Raw genomic sequence first — 18824 nt, 5'->3', positions numbered from 1 at the left:
CCTACTCACTGTTCTGATTCTGATCGAGATGCTCTCTCCGATTTCCAAACCCGACCCATTCTATTTGGGTTAGACCACCTTAAAATCCCAAAAGAAGTGCGTGCCCACCACGCTCTTTAACGGTCCGTCTCTCTCTCACTCTCTCTTTCTCCATTTATACACTACTTCCCGACCAAGAAACAGCGTTCTCTCTCCCTCTCAAAACAAAAACAAGAAAAAAAAAAAAACAATTTGAGAGTGTTGAGACTTTGGAGGAGTACCAAAACCCCATGATTTTTCTTCTACTACCTTCATCATATAGAAAAGAAAAGAAGAAGAAGAATGGTCGAGAAAACCAATAATACTAATGCTAACAAGAAGCACAAGACATCCTCGTTAACCCAAGATGACATCTCCAATCTTCTTCAAAGGTTTCAACTTTACCTCTTCTTCTTTTTTGTTTTCAAGATTTTCTGTCTTGGGTTTTTTTTTTTTTTTTTAATATTAGATTATTATTATTATTGGGGTTTGGGTTGGTCTCAGGTATAACGCTACGACTGTGCTAACGTTGCTTCAAGAAGTGGCACATTGTGCGGAATCGAAAATCGATTGGGACGCTTTGGTTAAGAATACTTCAACTGGGATTTCTGATGCCAGGGAGTATCACATGTTATGGCGCCATCTAGCTTATCACCACGCTTTGCTTGATTCTTTCCAATTTGCCCCTCACCCTCTGGTTAGTCTCTCACTCTTTTTTTTCCCTTTATAGAATTTCTTAACTAGAACTATTTTATTGTATGCAACTATATTTGAGTGCTGAAGTTAACAAATTTGGTGGGTGTAATTGTTTGTTGTCACTATTTATAAATGGGGTTTGTGGGAATACAGTCATGATTGCTTGTATTGAAGTTTATGTTTTGTTTTTTTTTTATAATTGTTTTGTGTTAATTTGGTTGAGTTTGATGCAAAATTATTGTTGGATACTAGTTGTATTGGCATGTGGTTGACAGAGAGTATGATTTTTGGTTATATATAATAGAATTGGAGTGAAGAATTCATGGGGTTCATCCCAATTAGTCTGTTGAGGATTCATAATGGATGCTAGATCTTTGGGCCTAAGGGCTTGTTGTTGTATTGGCATGTGCTAGGTCGTTAAATATGTAATTTGTTTTAGGTTTTGGGGAAATCTGTGAAGAGCATCATTATTTTTTGGGTATTAGGCATAGCTTTTGGATCTATAATTTAACTTCAGTATGATGTTTTGAGCTAAAATTCTGTGATGTGACGTTTTCTGTGGGTACTTCGAAAAAGTACAACAGCCCAAATCGGTGATTTGTCGGTGATTTGTCTTGGATTGCCAGCAAAAGATGGCCAACTTATAATCATATTTTGGTTAGACACTGAAGTTTCTGCTTGTTTTGGAAATACCATATGGAGTGTTCTAAATTTCTAATCATGAGACAAAGCATTGCAATGAAAATGTGTTTGTTTGGAGATTTTATGTGATGATAGTGATTCAATCCAATCACAGCAGTTTTTGCCACTAATTTTATATGCTATTCACTAACGTATTCTTTAGAACTTTTCTTTTAAGTATTAATTATGAATATATTATAGCTTTGCTAACTTGACTTTGAAATTTATTATCTTTTGCACACCCACGTACTCAAAGTGGTAATCAAGTCTAGTCCAATTATGGAATAATAGAATACATGTCCTGTGCATAGATGTGTAATTATCATAGAATTTGTCATAATTCAGATAAATATTAACACCCACCTCTTGCAGGAGAGACATATCCACAAATTATCTTGCAAGCTTGTGACTTTCTTAAAACAAAAAATTCAACATATGCTCATCATTATATTTAAGATACACATATTTTTCATGGCACAATGGTGTTAAAATTGGCTTGCAGGATGATGACAGTGATTTAGAATGTGAAGTGGAAACTTTTCCCTCTGTTAGTGGTGAAGCTACGACTGAGGCGGCAGCATGTGTGAAGGTATGTTAAATAAATTGCATAATAAATGAATTATTGGCTTTAGAATTCTTCATTTGCATTTTCTAGGTAAACTCTTCTAATGAGTGGGGTCAGCTAGATGAATTTCATTTTTCAATTTGCACTTATGTTGATGGCCAAATAGCCTTAGCAATTCTTTGTTTGGAATTATTCTTTCTTGAAACAAAAAAAATCTAGCATCCAATCTAGACATGTCTATGTTTCTTGAAGTAATTAGAAACCTTTTTGATGTAGTAAATATCACTGTTTGGAATTACAGTAGGAGAGTAATTTTTGAAATTTATTTAAGGTATACATACCAGCTCAAGTAGGTTCTGAATAACTGCCAGTGACTTGCTAATTTTGATATGCACATATTCTTTGGAGAGGTTTTAATATTTGCAAAAAAATTCAAGCTTAGACAGTACAAAAATTATGGCCAGAGACCGGGGTATGTGACATCAATTAAGGGCCAAGGAACAAGCCACAAATGTTCCCCCTAACCCAACCCACTCCCAAATCTGTACCATGCATAAAGGGTGAAATTTGTCTTCTGTAGATTGTTAATTATCTTATTGGCAATCTGCCTTAAGTGGGTGGGGCTACAGCTGAGCTTTTACTCAAAAAATATTTGATTATAGGTATTTATGACAATTTGATTGATTGCATTTTATTGAGCATGGTTATCTTAACTCTATAGTTCAGCTCCGATCCATCTGACTAAGTTCTGGAGTATGCCCAAGTAGGCAGAACATCATTTATCTGTTCAGTAATTTAGATAAAATACATTGGCTGGCTTATCATATTTCCCTTGTGATACGGGTTTGATGTTTCTGAATAATCGTAGCGCTTGAATTATTTTCTGACATTAAAGTTTCATTTGTTCTAATTCCCTCCTGCTTATTTTCTAAGGGTGGTTGCTTTGTACAGGTACTGATTGCTTCTGGTTTACCAAGTGACTCTAGCCTCCCAAACAGCTCAATAGTTGAGGCTCCAATAACTATAAATATACCTAATGGGCTGTCATCTAGAGCTCCTCTGGAAAATTCAGAAGCAACTTGTTCAATGCAGGGTACAAACATTAGTGTTCCTGTTTTTGTTCAGAAAATGTCACTTCCTGCAGCTACACCTACATCTGCTGAAGTTTTGGATGGAAATGGACCAGCCAGTGGCAACTTTCCTCCTCGAAGGAAAAGAAAACCATGGTCAGAGGCAGAGGATAAGGAACTGATTGCTGCCGTGCAGAAATGTGGTGAAGGAAATTGGGCAAATATTTTAAAGGGAGACTTCAAGGGCGATAGAACAGCTTCACAGCTATCTCAGGTTGTTTTCCTTAGCCCACCTAACCCTTTTTAACCATTTCTATGTATTTTTCATCAATGCCTTTTCTTTATCCCAGTGAGTACTGTGTTACATAGACATCAATGAACACTCCTCGTGCATTAGTAACCATTAGATTAGTAATTAATTGAATTTTTCTATGGTATACCTATTTCCAATTTGGTTGCTCTATGTGGTTTTGCTGAACCACTTTGGCCGAGGGGTGGATGATGGTTGTTTCATTTCTAAGGAAATCACTAAGATGTGCTGTCTGGTAGATAGGCTACTAAGCACTTTACTTCAGCTGGATGCATTTACAGTGGTTCCTGCCTGTCCGTAAATATCATTTGCTAATAAACTGCATAAGCTGGGACTCACCCGATTTGACAATTTAGGGCCATATGATATGTTAATACATATTTTTAACACTTTGAAAATTCTTTGTAAAATGAGTCACAAGTTGCAGTTTTAATCTTCACCATATGAATGTTTTATTTTTAATAATATTAGGCCCTGGTCCTCAATTTTAATTTTAGAAAATAACTTTTGTGTATGGATTGCTATCGAAGAGTAGGTGGATGGTCTGTATCATCCACCCACCACTTCTCATACTTTCCACAGAAAGGAAAAACAAATTAAATTGTATTGAATGATCCATGAGCTAGACTAGTGTCAATCGTGTTCCTTGAAGGAAAAAATAAAAGGGACTCCCCTCCACCTGCCCCCAAGTTTAGGGTGATCAGGATCTCAAATTCAAAATGAACTTCCTGTTGCTTTTATTTGGAAGACTTACAAAACTTGAAGCTCCCTGTTGTGTTTTAAACAATAGACCTCAGTACAAACTAATTCTCTAATGGGGCCCTAGGAATCTGCCACACAAATTGGTCTTTCATATTCAAAATTGTGGCTTTTTATGGAATCCTAGAATTTATCTCCTGCCTATATATTTTGATGATGACATCAAATTTCTTCAGTGACTGTCCTTTGACCTTTTTGTATTGTATTAATAAGCCACCAAAGTTCCATGTGATGGCTTGACAGCCGACAATACCCTAATACTTGTGTACATTTACGTTAACTTAATCTATACACAATTAAAAAGTACTTTTTTTTTTTTTGGTCACTGATTACGGCTAGCAACGACATTGCTAGGGAGGAATTGAGTACGTGCTATAAAAACTGGAATTTCTCTCTCATACTTATTGGTCTGTGAATTTTCTTATCTGTATATAGTTGTTGTTCTGTTCAAAATCAGGTCCGTAAAAAGATCATGGGAAAAGAGTTGCAGTGCATTGGATTTTAAGGATCCCTTTTTCTCATGTCATGTAATAGATAAATAATAATATTGTAGAGCAGTTTTGTTGTTCTCTGCATCAAATTAGATAAATAGACTTTCAACTTGTGTGTATGACTGGCAAATATAAATTAATTTATTCACACTTTTGGGTGGCTATAAATTATGAAATACAAAGTGTATATGTATATATAAAGGAAATGAGAAATATCAAGGATTTAATAACTGTGCTGTCTGGGACATTCTAGAATAAGATATAAAATGACTGGTTTTGTCTTTCATCATCATCTTTATTATTGTTGTTATCATTAGATTTGAAAATATCATGTGTAGATTTTAAAGGGTCTTGACTCTAGAAACTTTTTATTATTTCCAATAGTTAGGCTGTATCTTAACAATATATTTTTATTGTAGTCTTAAAACTAATATTTTTAGTATGTAGTTGGATAATGTAATAGCAGAACTTATTATTTGCAAATGTGACTCTCTTTTTCACATTCCTTATTTTGTCATTGATGAGTTTTGTCAATTGCACTGATTGAAATTTAGTTACTACACGACAAAAATCCGTTGTCATCTAGTCTGGTCAGGATGTCTGGGTTTCACCCAGTTTTCCCGGGTTCAAATCCCGGCAATGGATGTTTTGCATCTGCTATCAGTTTTGTTTGATTTTCATTAGTGGATACTGTGAATTGTCCATTTGGTGATCTTAAGAATAAGGTAAGTTGTGCATTTACCTCTTGGTGATAGTTTTGCAGTCATAGTTTTCCCTACCTTTTTTCTACTAATGATCAAGGTAATTATCTGAATATTGTGGTAGGGTGTAGGTCATACCAGTGAAACTCAACCTCTGTCAACCCCCTGATCTCTATCTCTCTCCCTCTCTCTTAGGGTTTTTATTTTTATTTTTTTCTTTTCTAGTGCTTGTTATGGATTTTTGCAACATATGCAGAGGTGGAACATTATAAGGAAGCGAAAGGGCAACCTGAATTTGGAATCCAACTCCGCTGGCTCACAACTTTCTGAGGCACGGCGAGCAGCTCATCATGCAATGTCCCTAGCCCTTGATATGCCAGTTAAAAACTCAACATCAACACGCCCTGGTAATTTTCTTCTCCATTGTATTTTGTTTTTAGTTTATTGAAATGCCTGGCCAGAATAAAATTATGAAATATTCTAGCACTGCATGATTTATTGATTTTTCCGTCTTTCATTCTTGTTGGATCCATTTGCGGTACTACTTGGTGAGCACATCACATCTTTCATGGGGGACAGTGTGTTTGAAAACCTCCATAAGCTGTTACTTAACACTAAGGCTGTGGTGGAAGGTCAATAGACAATAACAATTGATATAGTTTTCTCATCATAGCCTTTTTTGTCCAGTTAAGGCCAATGTTTTCAAGCTTCTCTGGTGATAGCTTCAACAATTAGCTGTGTTTGAATTTCCTTTTTTTTCCAATTGGATAAAGATCAAGTATTTTGGATTTAATAAATGTCCACAATGACTGATTAGATAAGATTTTGACAAGGTGACCGGATGATGATTCCTGAGAGGATCAGATAATTTATGCACAGTTCTTAAAGCTCTAATATTACTACTTTAGCTGAACTCACAGATTTACAAAGTTTATTTAATTTGATTATCTTAATTTACATGATTGACTGTCTTCTATGTTTTTCTTTCTGATTTTTTAAGGCAATTAGTTTTTGATACTTATTTGTCCCATATTTGGATGACTCTTCTTGAATTTGGAACAGCTGTCACAAATACAGCAAGTAAATCTGTGCTTCCTACTACAACAGCTGAAGCTGCTAAGGTTGGCAGCAGCTCTATACAAGCCCAAGGCTGCTCTCAACAAGGCCCGATCCCTACAAAGCCACCTCCCATAGGATCATTGGGCCCCACAGCAAAATCTCAAGTATCTTCAAAAAAGTCTTCAATGCAGCCTACTATTGGTTCAGATTCTGTGTTAAGAGCAACTGCAGTTGCAGCTGGTGCCCGCATTGTTTCTCCATCAGCTGCTGCATCATTTTTCAAGGCTACTCAGACAAAAAATATTGTCCATTTCAAACCCACAGGTGGTTCTTCAACCAAATCATCCATGCCTGCTGGTGTGTCAACTCACTCAGAGACCCAAACTAATGTACATTATGTTTCTACTGGCCCAAAAGCCACACAGTGTTCCTCCTCTACTGCTGTTGCTGTTGCACCTACCATTTCACATCCTAGTTCAGTGAAAGCTGCCTCACCAATAGTTCAGCATACTGCATCTGCTTTCCCCACATCATTAATTACATCATCTGAACCAACTAATTCTATTAGCTCTGGTCTGCCCTCTGAACTTTTGGTAAAGCAAGAAATAAAGAGGGCAGAAGAGATTGAAGTTTCTGAGTCACATAGTGCACCTAAAGAACAACTTGAAGGAGATGGAGTTTGTGTCTCAGCAAATGCACGTATTGAGCAAATTCAAGAAGATAAAGCAGCATCAGCAGACATGGAAGTGGAATTCGAAAAACAAATGACTGAGATTAAGAGTAATAGTAGTTCTTTGGACATGATGACAGCTGAAAGTAATCACAAAGCTGTCATTGAGAGACAGGCTGAAGCTAGACAAAATGCAAATGATAATGAAATGAGGGGTTCACCAGTTAGAAATGACAATCAATCTGCCCCTAGGGTGAAATCTGAGAATGAAGGCACAAATGAGAAACAGGCAGATTTGCCAAGCTTGGTAGCAGATGGATGCAATGAAAAGCTGGAGGTTTTAATCAAAGAAGAGTCTGGCAATGAGATTGAAGAGGAGAAAGTTAAGTAACTTGTGCAAATTGACAGAATTGTTTTGGGTCCTATTTTGCTTTTTTTTAGGAAATTTTGTTGGTGTAAATTTAAACGTTAAAATTATATTGTGGAAATTAAATTATGGGCGAGTATCTGTATGGTGCAAGTTTTTTTCCCCCATTATGTTCAGGGTGATGGTATTGCTGGGGATGCGTTTGAGCACAGTCAACAGGAATATCCTTTTAGACCTTTCTGCAAGAAGCTGATAATGAAACTAGTGTTTTCAAATAAGTAAATAGCTGGAATTTAGGCCCTAAAGAATTGCCATGAACCTGGAATTGCAGGAAGCAGGAGTTACAATTTACAAATTGCAATCTCCAATTAGAAATGCACCAATAATAAACATGACATTTTGTTACAAATGGAATTTATAAGAAGACTAATGTTGATTTATTTATATTTCTAAAAGGGTTTGCGATCGCACAGTTGATCGTCTGTTATTGTAGATTTGATACGGGCTTTAATTTTATATTTTGGGAATTATGTTGGTTGCTCTTCAAACGGTTGAGGTGTTTATATGTTGAACAAAAGTGTTTACACACGAGCAATGCAATTTGGAATGCTTTTAAAAAAAATATATGCCTGGTGTTGTGTATTTTGAAAGAAATAAATGCCTAGGTTATTTCAACAAATACAATACATAGGCACCATTACTAGATTAAACTCGTGATCTCACTCTTCCTCCTGATTCTCCTGATTCTGAGACCTCCTTAATCGTGGCCTACATCGTGTGCCTTACTCTATATTTCAGATATGTTTATATGTATAATTTTTTGTCTTAATTTTAAGCATTTCTCATATATACTTGCATGGTAAGGGAGCATCCTTCTTTCATTTAGGCTCTGTTTGTTTTTGTGGTAAACGATTTCAAGAAATCATTTTCCACATGACCCGCGTGTTTGGCAGCTACAGAAAATAAAATTTTCCGAAAAATCAGATGCATGTTGACCATAATTTATTCCTTTGACTCAGAAATGGTTAGACTTTCATTTTCACTTCAAACCATTTTCGGGTCACTCGCAAAAGAGAGAGCTAGAGAAATTGAAGAGAGCCAGAGAAAGCAGAGAACTCAGCCGAGAAAGAAGAGAGCTCACCTCACCTCAACCACCATTCCAGCCACTCACACTGAGAAAGAAGAGAGCTTAGCCTTCGCACCGTGCCTCTAATCCAGCCACTCACACCGAGAAAGAAGAGAGCCACAAACCCACGAACCCATCGCCTTCAACCCAGATCTAGCAAGCCGCACCGTGAACCCACGAACCGCGAGTCGCACCGCGCCGATCAAACCCAGTCGCCTCACCGTAACGATCTGACCGGATTTTATGATTTTTTTTCTTTGGTTTTGTTTCTTTTGTGGCTTTTGATTGCCGGAGTTTGCTATCGTGGGTTGAATTGGAGTTTCGGTGGTGTGTGGTGTTGGGATTTGGTTGTGATTTGTTCTGTGAATTGGGATTTGGCTATGATTTTGAAATTTTTTGTAATAAAAATTATTTGGATGCTCAGAAAATAGCTGAGAAAATGTGAAAAATGTGTAGGAAAATAGCATTTTCAAAATAGAACCAAACACATGAAAATATTTTCTACAATAATTTTCATAATGCAACCAAACACTTGAAAATATTTTCCTTCTCCGAAAATAGTATTTCCGGAAAATAGGCTATTTTCCGGAAATTATTTTACGAAAACCAAACACAGCCTTAGTAATCTAGAATGTAAACAAAAGAATAAAAACTCTAGTGCCTTTAACTGCACTTCAATGTGGTGCAAACATGTGCAAGGGATTCTCACCTTCAAGATTTCATGTTTACGATTCAAAAGAGTGACAGATAGATTAGCGGTTATAACAATTTTGACCTGTTATCAATCAACAGTTAAAAAGAGTATCCAAAATTATCCTCTTCCTAAACTTTTGGGGCATAGTAGAACCAAACTCAAGTCATGTGAACTGCGTAATCATGTTTTTCACATATGAATATACACTTTTGGAAAGCCATGGGAAGATAAAAATATTAGCATACAAAAAACAAGACATGCAGAGTTGTTCATTTCACTGAAACGAAAGTGGAGATCGTATTAAGGAAGAGGATCTTTACTCATAAACCACTTTACTGATAAACCATCTATTTATACAACAAACAGCTATAAGGAAGCATATTTTCTTTGGTTAGACGCCAAAATAACAAGAGCAACAATAACCTCTAATTTGTATCAACAAGTACTATCAGAATCAAGAAAGATTCCAACCAATAATTTCTGAAACACAAAAAATAAATAATATAAAGCAAAACAAGACCAGAAAGTCTAATCTACATATTCCAGCTGCTAGATTACTGTATTGTTTTTGCAATGCCGGATCCACGCATGAGAATATCATTGGCTTTGCACTTCTTCAACTTAACCCCCAACGAGAAAGAAACACAAGGGAATTAGAGCCTGACTTGTTTAGAGTTTATTTGACACTGAAATTCTAAGTGCCTCATCTGATTGCACTAGTATCTTTGCAATGTCAACCTTCAGTACTCTCACAAAATTGAGGCTTGCTTGTAGTTAATTTGGAAATCTTGTTGTTCTCCTGTTTTATGTTGAGAACCTCACCTTGAAACTTTGCAGCCTGATATTCAGTAAGCCGTCTTCCTGCTATGGAAACTGCATTTGAGATTCTTGATATCTCATCTTTAATGCTTTATATGGATAAGAATCTACTCAAAATTCCATCTTTCAGTAGTGCATTATGTTCCAACCACAATAATAGTTGTCTCTCTCTCAGTTGGCTATATATTGGTCAGAAATCTGATTTTAAACATCGGTGTTTAGCACCTCATTCTTCCTTCTTACCCTTTAGTTTTAGCAACTCTGCATGCAAATCCTGGATTGAAGTATGGTATTTTTGTATCTGTTGAACTGAAGTGCTAAACCTCATCCAGAACCTTCCAATGCTCAACACTCAGATATGAAGAGGATACCAAGTTATTTCTTGTTCAGAACCAAAGTTCTCACTACAGCACAACTGAACCTTCTCAGAGCTAGAAGACCCTGTCACAGAAAATATATAGAATGTAATGGGTAAAGCAGCAAGAGCATACGTTAAATGAGAGCGGAATCTACTCAATTAAGTCATAATGGTTTGCAGAGGATATAAGGCTACTATTCAGAACCATTGGAGTTTGTTTTTCTTCCTTTTAAGTTCAAAATCATTTGCTTAACCAATGCATTAGACAACAAAATAAACAGTATAAGTTCCTTTCAACACTATCTGGTATAAACTGGATGGAAAGAAGCAATGCAGGGAGGCACAAATGATTGAATATGCGAAGAAACAAAACAACCTGAGCCAACCAAATGCAATATAATGATACCATTCAAATATATCCCAAATAAAAAAAAAAGGTAGAAAAACAAAACAAATATTTGTGACCTACTATAGATTTATATGTCATTTTAATAAATCTTGCACCTCAGAAGAAATCCTTCATAAGAAAGCTTTTGGCTATGTATAAGAAAACAATATACCAAATGAGGTGGAGGTTGAATGGTAATGGAAGGTTTGATGTTCGCTCTTATCTTGAGGCCTTGAGAGGATTGAGTGATATATACTTCCCTTCAAAGTGTTTGATGTTTCAAGCAACAAAAAGGGTTGCTTTCTTTGTGTGGACAATAGCTTGCAGAAAAATTCTAACATGTGACAATCTCATGAATAGAGGAATTACTCTAGTAGATTGGTGCAGCATGTGTAGATGCAGTGATGAGACTGTGGATCACTTGCTATTACATTGTGATATTGCATATGTTTTGTGGACATGTTTTCTCCATGTTTGGAGTCCTATGGATCTACCTAAAGGGAAATTTTTTTATGAAACAATCTCATGAAACCCACACATGATGTGAGAGGGTGGTCTCATGAGATACCACCTCCTAATCAAAAGTGTCAGTGATCTTTTGTTTGGTTGAAGAAATTGGTTTGGCATGCTTCTTTAGTTTGGAATCTAGCCCCCATATGCTTGTTGTGGACATTGTTGAGAGAGGAGAACCACTACAATTTTGAAGATGGGGGGAAAACTCGGTGGTTCGACTGTATACATATTTCATTAGATCATTGTTTGAATGATCACATGCTTTGGGTCCTTGTGATACTCATTCCTTTGTAGAATTCACTGATTCCCTCACATTTCAATTGTAATTCACATTTGTCAATTTCTTTAAGCTAACTTTTTGTATACACCCTATGTACATGAGGTAGATCCTTAATTCCAATCAATTTTATTACTAATTACAAAAAAAAAAATGTACAGAGCATGCTGCCCCAAAAAAAAAGTGCTTTAAAGGAAAAGGTTGCATAAAGACTTACTTAATAGAGCATTTTTGGAGATCTATTTTGGCATCAGCAAACCTGTCTTGAGATGGAGAATATCATGCAGCACATAACTTAAGTTCTGGGTGAGACTTACTCAGTTTTGATAAAAGCTTATCACATGAAATGCTTGCTTCTTTTGATGCTTCTAACGAAAAATTCGGCAGAATCTCCATGACATCAAGATCTTCTGACATATCACAAAGGCATGTCAAGATGGTAGAAATGATTTCTGAGTCAAGAACAAGACCTTTATCTGCCATTTGATGAAGTAAGTCAATGATTTCTTTGGTTTTTCCCTTTGAGGCAAAGCCCTTTAGTAAAGAATCATATACGAAGGTGTCTGGTGTAAAACCGCTAGCTATCATTTTCTCAAAAACACTTTTAGCCTCATCCAATTGACCAAGTTTTGACAATCTACTTATCAATGTGGAAAAAGTCATATAATCAGGAGCTAAACCCATTTGAAGCATGTCCATTAGCAATTCCTTGGCAGATTGAAAATCTCCTGCTTTGAGAGCTCCATCAATTATTGTAGTAAATGATACAACATCTGGTCCATGAGTTGCATTTCTCAGTTCTTGAAACAGCCCCCTAGCTTGCCCCAAACTACCTTCCTTGCACAGGGATGCCATCAATGTATTGTAATCAATCACCATAGGACTAAGCCCACAAGCTTTCATTTTACTAAAAAGCCCTTTAGCGAAACTAAGCATATGCATTTTGCAGAACCCATTAATCATAATACTATAGGTAGTCGAGTTTGGAGCAAATCCCAAGTTCAGTACATGTTTCCAGAGTTCCAAGGCGTCGTCAATTATTCCTGCCTTCAGATACCCCCCAATCAAGAAATTATAAGTTACCATGCTACCTGAGATTCCCCTTTCAACCATCATATGATAGACCTCCACAGCCCCATCAAGGAAGCCTTCCTTATAGAATCCTTGGATTAATGAGTTAAATATCGTAACATCTGGTTCAACAAAGTTCTCATCCTTCAACATCAACTTCAAAAGTTTCATTGCCTCATCAACCTGCCCATCAGTGCAAAGACCTACCAGCAATGTATTGTAAGTAACCACATCTGGCTTCTTCCCCTTTTTAGTCATCATTTCCAGTATCTTAAAAGCATCTCCAACCCCGCCCTCCTTGCTTAGTCCATTAATTATAACATTATATGTTACAGTATTAGGCTCTACACCCTTCTTAAGCATCAAATCCAACAAATCCATGGCTTGTTTAGCTCTCCCATCTTTGCAAAGCCCATCAATTAGCCCTGTATAAGTAACAACATCTGGGCGAATTCCATGTTCTGTCATGTCATTCAGCATTGCAGTGGCTTCTTTCCATCGCCCCATCTTACAAAGGCAATGCATCAAACATGTATAGGTAATTACATTGGGAAAAATTCCCTTTGCCAACATCTCATCAAAAAGCTCTTTCCCTCTATCAAAGCTCCCTTCATTACAAAGGCCACTTATAATTGCACTATACAAAACAACATCTGCATCCAAACCTTTCTTCTTCATCTCCTCCAACAATCCCACCGCCTCATCAGCTCTACCATCCTTACAAAGACCATCCACCAATGTTGTGTATGTCACCAAATTCGGGTGACAACCCACCACCTCCATCTCAACAAACAAATGTACCGCCTCTTTCAATTTCTTCGCCTTGCAAAGTCCATTTATAACGACATTGTAACTAAAAATATCCAGCGATACACAATTCCTCCCCACTTCACGAAACAAAACCACCGCCTTCCCAACCTTATTATTTTGACACAACCCCTTTAATATAAGATTCACACCAAACACATTAACCCTATAACCACGCTTCACCATCAACCCCAATACCCCAATCGCAAATTCAGGCTTACGGATACTCAAAAAACATTCAATTAAACCACTCAAAGATATAAAACTCGGCGAAACACCAACTTGGGTCATCTTACTATAAACCAAAAAGGCCAAGTCAAAATTTTTCGACTTTGTAAGGGCATCAATAAGGAAATTGCAGGTTGACCCAGAAGGCAGTAGGCTAGAATCAACAGCACGGTGAAATAGTGAAACGGCCTCAGAGAATTGAGAATTGGGTTTTTCACAGAGGGACCTTAATTGGGTTTCTATGTCAGTGTGCGAAGAAGTAAGAGCCGGCATTGAAGAAAAGAGCTTGAACTTGAAGTAAACATTGAGAGCGTAAATATCAGTGGGGATACGTGTATAAGACTTGGTGTGAGGGTTTAACAGTATTTTTGTGATCACTTTGAGTGTACAATGAAATTTCATAGTAGTAGTATTAACTAGGATGAACAAAAATAAAAAATGTGTGTTGGAGTTGTGAGGAAAAGAAGAAAAATTCTTTTACCTCTTGAGTTGTTTGAGGTAGAAGATGAAGCTGTAGCAGTGGCAATGGCAGTTGCAAGGCTCCAGAGCTTTAGAGAATATCCTTCAAAAACTTGGGGATTCCTCAACCCATGTTACACAAAAAGTCTTGTATTAATTTTCGTGTGATGGGTGAAGATGAAACAGTGTTCCGGCTATGACATTATCTACGCCTTGGGGTGCAACTAATGTTGTTAACTCGAAATCCAAAAGAGTGATTTTTTGGTGTTTGGTTAGCATTTGGCACGCCAATTAGGGCTGTAGGCTTACTATGAACTTTGTTTTTGTTTCTGTTTTCTTTTTTTTTTAATTGCAAATTACGTTTGGGTTAACTGGATTTTACCTCTCAAAATTTCAAAAACTTAATTTTATAATCTCAAATTTGGTTTTATTAGCAATTTACGCTACAGTTAATTTTTGTTATTAAGTAACACATTATCATGCTAATGTGTTCTATTTTTGCCAAATAATATCCCGCTATATTTTCACCATGTAAATTAAACCAAGTAAAGTGATTGGTCATCCAGTTCATTGGTAGAAGAGAATTCCTTGTAATATTTTTAATTCAGTAAACAGAAAAGAAAAAAACAAAAACAAAAACCTATAAATTTTACACCAATGAGATAACATTATCTTTTTTATTTTTTATTTTTCTCTTGGTATATCTACAACTGGTCCTCCAAATGCACGTGATCCTACAGAGACCTTTGGATCCAAGCTCCAGTGCTCAAGATAATTTTGGTCACGACTCACGAGAGATGATGTGGAGCAATATTGGGTACTTGAAAGGGTTTTGACTGGACTTGATCAAGCTTTGATAGTGATGCATCGCAGAGGAGTTGCAGAGCAGACAAATTGATTCACAGTAAAAGTTGTAGAGCAGAGGAGCTGGGTCCGTGAGTTTCACCAAGTTGAAGAACTGGATTTGTGGGTGTGTTTTGGATTTTAGAGTTAGGTCTTCACGGTGTCAATTAAGCTAGATGTCAGTATTTTAACTTTAGGCTGAAACCACATGGTTTTGATTTGTGCCAACTCTTCTATTGGTCATAACTGAAACGACAGTTTTGATGTTTATTTGGCAAAAATAGAACACATCAGCATGAAGACGATGTGTCACTTAATTAAAATTAACTGTGCGGTGAATTGTTAATAAAACTAAATTTTATAATGTAAAATCAAGTCTTTGAAACTTTAGGGTATAAAATCCAATCAACTCTAAACGTTATTGGTGTAATTTATTATTTACTCTTTTTTTCCTACCTTTTTCAATTAATTACGATTTTTTTTTAACATTTTATAGATACAACTTGTACCTTTTACTCAAATAATATAAACTCTTCCAATCACACATAATAACCAATTAAGTATATTAAATATATATAATAAAAAAAATAGCAAACTTGATTACAAAAATTGAAGAAATACATCCAATAAAAAAAGAAGAAGAAGGAGGACATGATTTTTTTTTAATTGATAAATACAATGGGGGAATGATTTGAACCCTAATATCTATAATGAGATCATTAAGATGTGTTACTTGAATTGCAAGGTTTTTGGCAAGAAATACCATTTTAAAGGCTCTCAACTTCTCTTCCAAGTTGACCATCAACCTATCATCTCCTTTTTGAATTTTTGCATTTTATGTGTTTTGGTTTTGCTTGGATCATACATGTCCTTATGGTTGTTTATCTTTGAGGGTGGGGGTATCTCTCAACAATGTTGGTCCATAATTTTAAGGATTTGTGGAAGTCTATCAAAGTAGTTTTGTTTTATGCCCCTGAGGCTATAAAAATATATGAACAATTTGAGTTCAACTTTGGGGTGGGGGAGGATGGAGGAACAAAAGCAAAAACTAAAAACTTGTTTATATATTTTTGTTTAACAAACCAATCAAGTTCAAATCAAATTTTATACTCGACTTTTAAACAAGTCAAATTCAAACGTAATGTTGTTTTAGTGAATAAACTTGTGAGTATGAATCTTTATATATATATATATATATATATAGAGAGAGAGAGAGAGAGAGAAAGAGTGTGAGAGAGAGAGAGACTTATATGTTCACAATTTCCTAATTTTACAAACCACAAATACCATCACTAAAAATATCATGAAGAAATCATGGATTCTAAGGTGAGAGTAGCTAGAACCCTTACCAAGTTTCTTTGACCCGTGGGTTTGAGAAAAGGGACTTGAGAACTGCTAGCTCTTTCTAGTTTCTTCTTAAGAGATGAATGGCCAAGCCTCCATAATACACTGAAGATGAAGTACTTATATACCCGCTGCAAAAGCCCCAACATAATATTTCTATGTAAATTACTTACGACGTCTTATACACATTGATAATCCTTGCTCAAGTTATTAAATCAAATCCGAACTCCCACGGGCATCACTCTTGAAAAATGAAAGTATGAAACCTCTATCATGTTTTATGATATGGATATACCACACAAGGGGCTTCAACCCAATATATTTTAATTTAAGTTTTGAGATTTTCTTAAAGCCTTTTAATTTAATATTAACATTTTTTTTTATTGTTCTTCAATGACATTTGTTAAAAGAGTGCGCCTAAAACACATAAAATAAAATAAGATAAAACAATCTTGTTTAGTGGGTTTCATTTAGCTCAAGTAGTAAAATTTCTTGCCGTTGAACACAATCATATCAAAGTTGAATTGATTAGATATGTTTGATTAGTTACTTAAGAGGAAGAAAAATTTATAGTAGGGAAAGAAAACAATAGGGTTAATCACACTTCCCTCCCCCCCAAAAGGAGCTTGGGCAATGAGAATCACTTCATATAAATGAGACTATATGAGCTCCAAATTTTCTCTTTTAGTAATTGGCCATGTAAGAAGAACATATAAGACTTGTGAGGAATTTAGCAATTCCAATTCAATTAGTAGGATGAGATTTTAATAGTATAATAAGTTGTTGGTGCATGGGGTCAATATGGCTTTAAATGCGTGGAATTACAACGACATTTAGCAATGTCAAAGTAGCAGTACCTTGACATATTAATGGAATAGTTTTTATATACAAGCTCGCCAATAATTTAATGAGTTTACAAGGAAGGTGGAAATAAATTCTTTTTTATCCACGTTGGATTTGCAACAATACTATTTGGAGTAGGCATTAAATGAAAATACCAAGTACAAAATATTCTTTTTACTGAAAAAAAAAAATTATATTGTACTTCCTAACAGGATTAGGAAAGACCCAAATTGTTGGTGGCCAAGCCAACTTTGCATCACTTGCAAATCCTGGCAATGGTTCTACCCTTCCACCCTCCATGTTATACACGCCCATGTCATGACCACCTTGAATGCCCTCTCGTTGTCCATCTATATAGTCATCAGTAAAATATATACAATTGGCATTACATCCAGCAATGTCTTGAGCTGAGAGAGACAGGGAGTAATTCATTCCCAAAAAGAATATTATCTCCCATGTTCTTTACCTTCTTCCATTTCAAGTCTCTTTGATTTAGTATGCGTTTGGATTTAACGTTTTCACGTCTGCGTTTTGAGTTTTCACGTTTTCTTCTATTTTCTTTTTTTCTTTTTCTTTTTTATCAGAAGTTGGTTTCATGTGGGACACAAACCTGCTAGTGGGTTTCGTACACTGTGCATGAGACCCACTAGCACTTTGAACGTCCACACATTAGTCTAGAATGGCACTATCAGTGGGTCTTGTGCACTGTTCACAGGATCCACAAACCTCACTTTTTAGCAACTTTTTTATTAAAAATGAGTCCTACAGCACTATTTACACATTTAAACATTTAAAAATTATTTTGCTACAATGTTTTCAATTTTCAGTTTTCAGTAAAATAAGCTATATTTAAACGGACCCTTAGTATATAGACCTCAAAGCCAACTGTTTATAGAAAGAAGGCAACAGACCATGAGTAATTGTTCCCCATTAGCGAATCTTATCAACCATAAGAAATTCACCAGATATCATTCTCACCAAAAGGAAACCTTGAGGTAAATTCCTTGTAAGGGATGGTACAAGCTGTGTCATCTTCGGCAGGGTCATTGGTCACCAACCCGTGTTCCTCCATCATTATATAAAACATAGAACGTGCCCTCATGGGAAATTATATCTAGTTCACGATGTCGACCTTCCCTTTGAATAAGATTCCATTTCTTGTCCCCATTTTTATAGAAAGCTAGTTCTGCAAACTCACCGAAGATGGCCATGGCCATGTCCTCATTTGAAGTAGGGCTCGATGACAACAACCTTATCTATGAAACTATCTCAAATTTATTTTATACTTGCAGTCTTGAATTTCTTTAATTTTGTAGGAATAGGTTGATGTGATCTTACCAAGGTTTTTAGACCCGGATCATTCATTGAACCGTAAAAGGGAGAGGTTCAAGGTTTTGAGGTTGAACTAAGGTCGAACCGTGATGACGTCATAATTAATTTAATAATTAATTAAAGCCTAAATATAAATATTAAATTTATAAAACTAGCAAAATTGACTAATATATTTATATATGTGAGGGAAATTTAATGATTTTCAAGCATATATTTAATAATTAAATAAGAAAGTTAATAAAATAAAATAATAACCATGAAAACATTAAAATTTATGATTAATTTTTGAAGTAAAGTTGAATATCTTTGAAGGATTTTAATTATAATTTTTTTTA

The 18824-nt window shown here is 35.7% G+C and overlaps 2 protein-coding genes across 3 annotated transcripts; one reads left to right on the top strand and one right to left on the bottom strand.

Moving 5' to 3' along the window:
- LOC112039577 (uncharacterized) lies at positions 1-7526 on the top strand. Its single transcript, XM_024072466.2, has 6 exons — positions 1-410; positions 523-715; positions 1898-1984; positions 2912-3304; positions 5548-5698; positions 6354-7526. The coding sequence occupies exons 1-6, from the start codon at positions 322-324 to the stop codon at positions 7409-7411; spliced, it is 1971 nt and encodes a 656-aa protein (XP_023928234.1). The 5' UTR covers positions 1-321; the 3' UTR covers positions 7412-7526.
- Positions 7527-9507: 1981 nt separating this feature from the next.
- Positions 9508-14419, bottom strand: LOC112039531 (pentatricopeptide repeat-containing protein At4g28010). 2 transcript variants are annotated; one of them, XR_002886008.2, is made up of 2 exons: positions 11780-14419; positions 9508-10467 (listed from the first exon to the last, which is right to left on the bottom strand). XR_002886008.2 is itself a non-coding variant. In XM_024072401.2 (2 exons), exons 1-2 carry the CDS (start codon positions 14068-14070, stop codon positions 10379-10381), a joined length of 2280 nt encoding a protein of 759 aa, XP_023928169.1. In that variant the 5' UTR covers positions 14071-14419; the 3' UTR covers positions 9508-10378. The 2 variants fall into 2 exon arrangements, 1 of the variants encoding a protein (XP_023928169.1); XM_024072401.2 differs by having other exon boundaries at positions 11880-14419.
- Between the last annotated feature and the right edge of the window lie 4405 nt (positions 14420-18824).

Source organism: Quercus suber, unplaced genomic scaffold (assembly GCF_002906115.3).
Source record: "Quercus suber isolate HL8 unplaced genomic scaffold, Cork oak 2.0 scaffold_306, whole genome shotgun sequence".
Taxonomy (NCBI): Eukaryota; Viridiplantae; Streptophyta; class Magnoliopsida; order Fagales; family Fagaceae; genus Quercus; species Quercus suber.
This window is presented reverse-complemented; position numbering and strand designations above follow the sequence as displayed.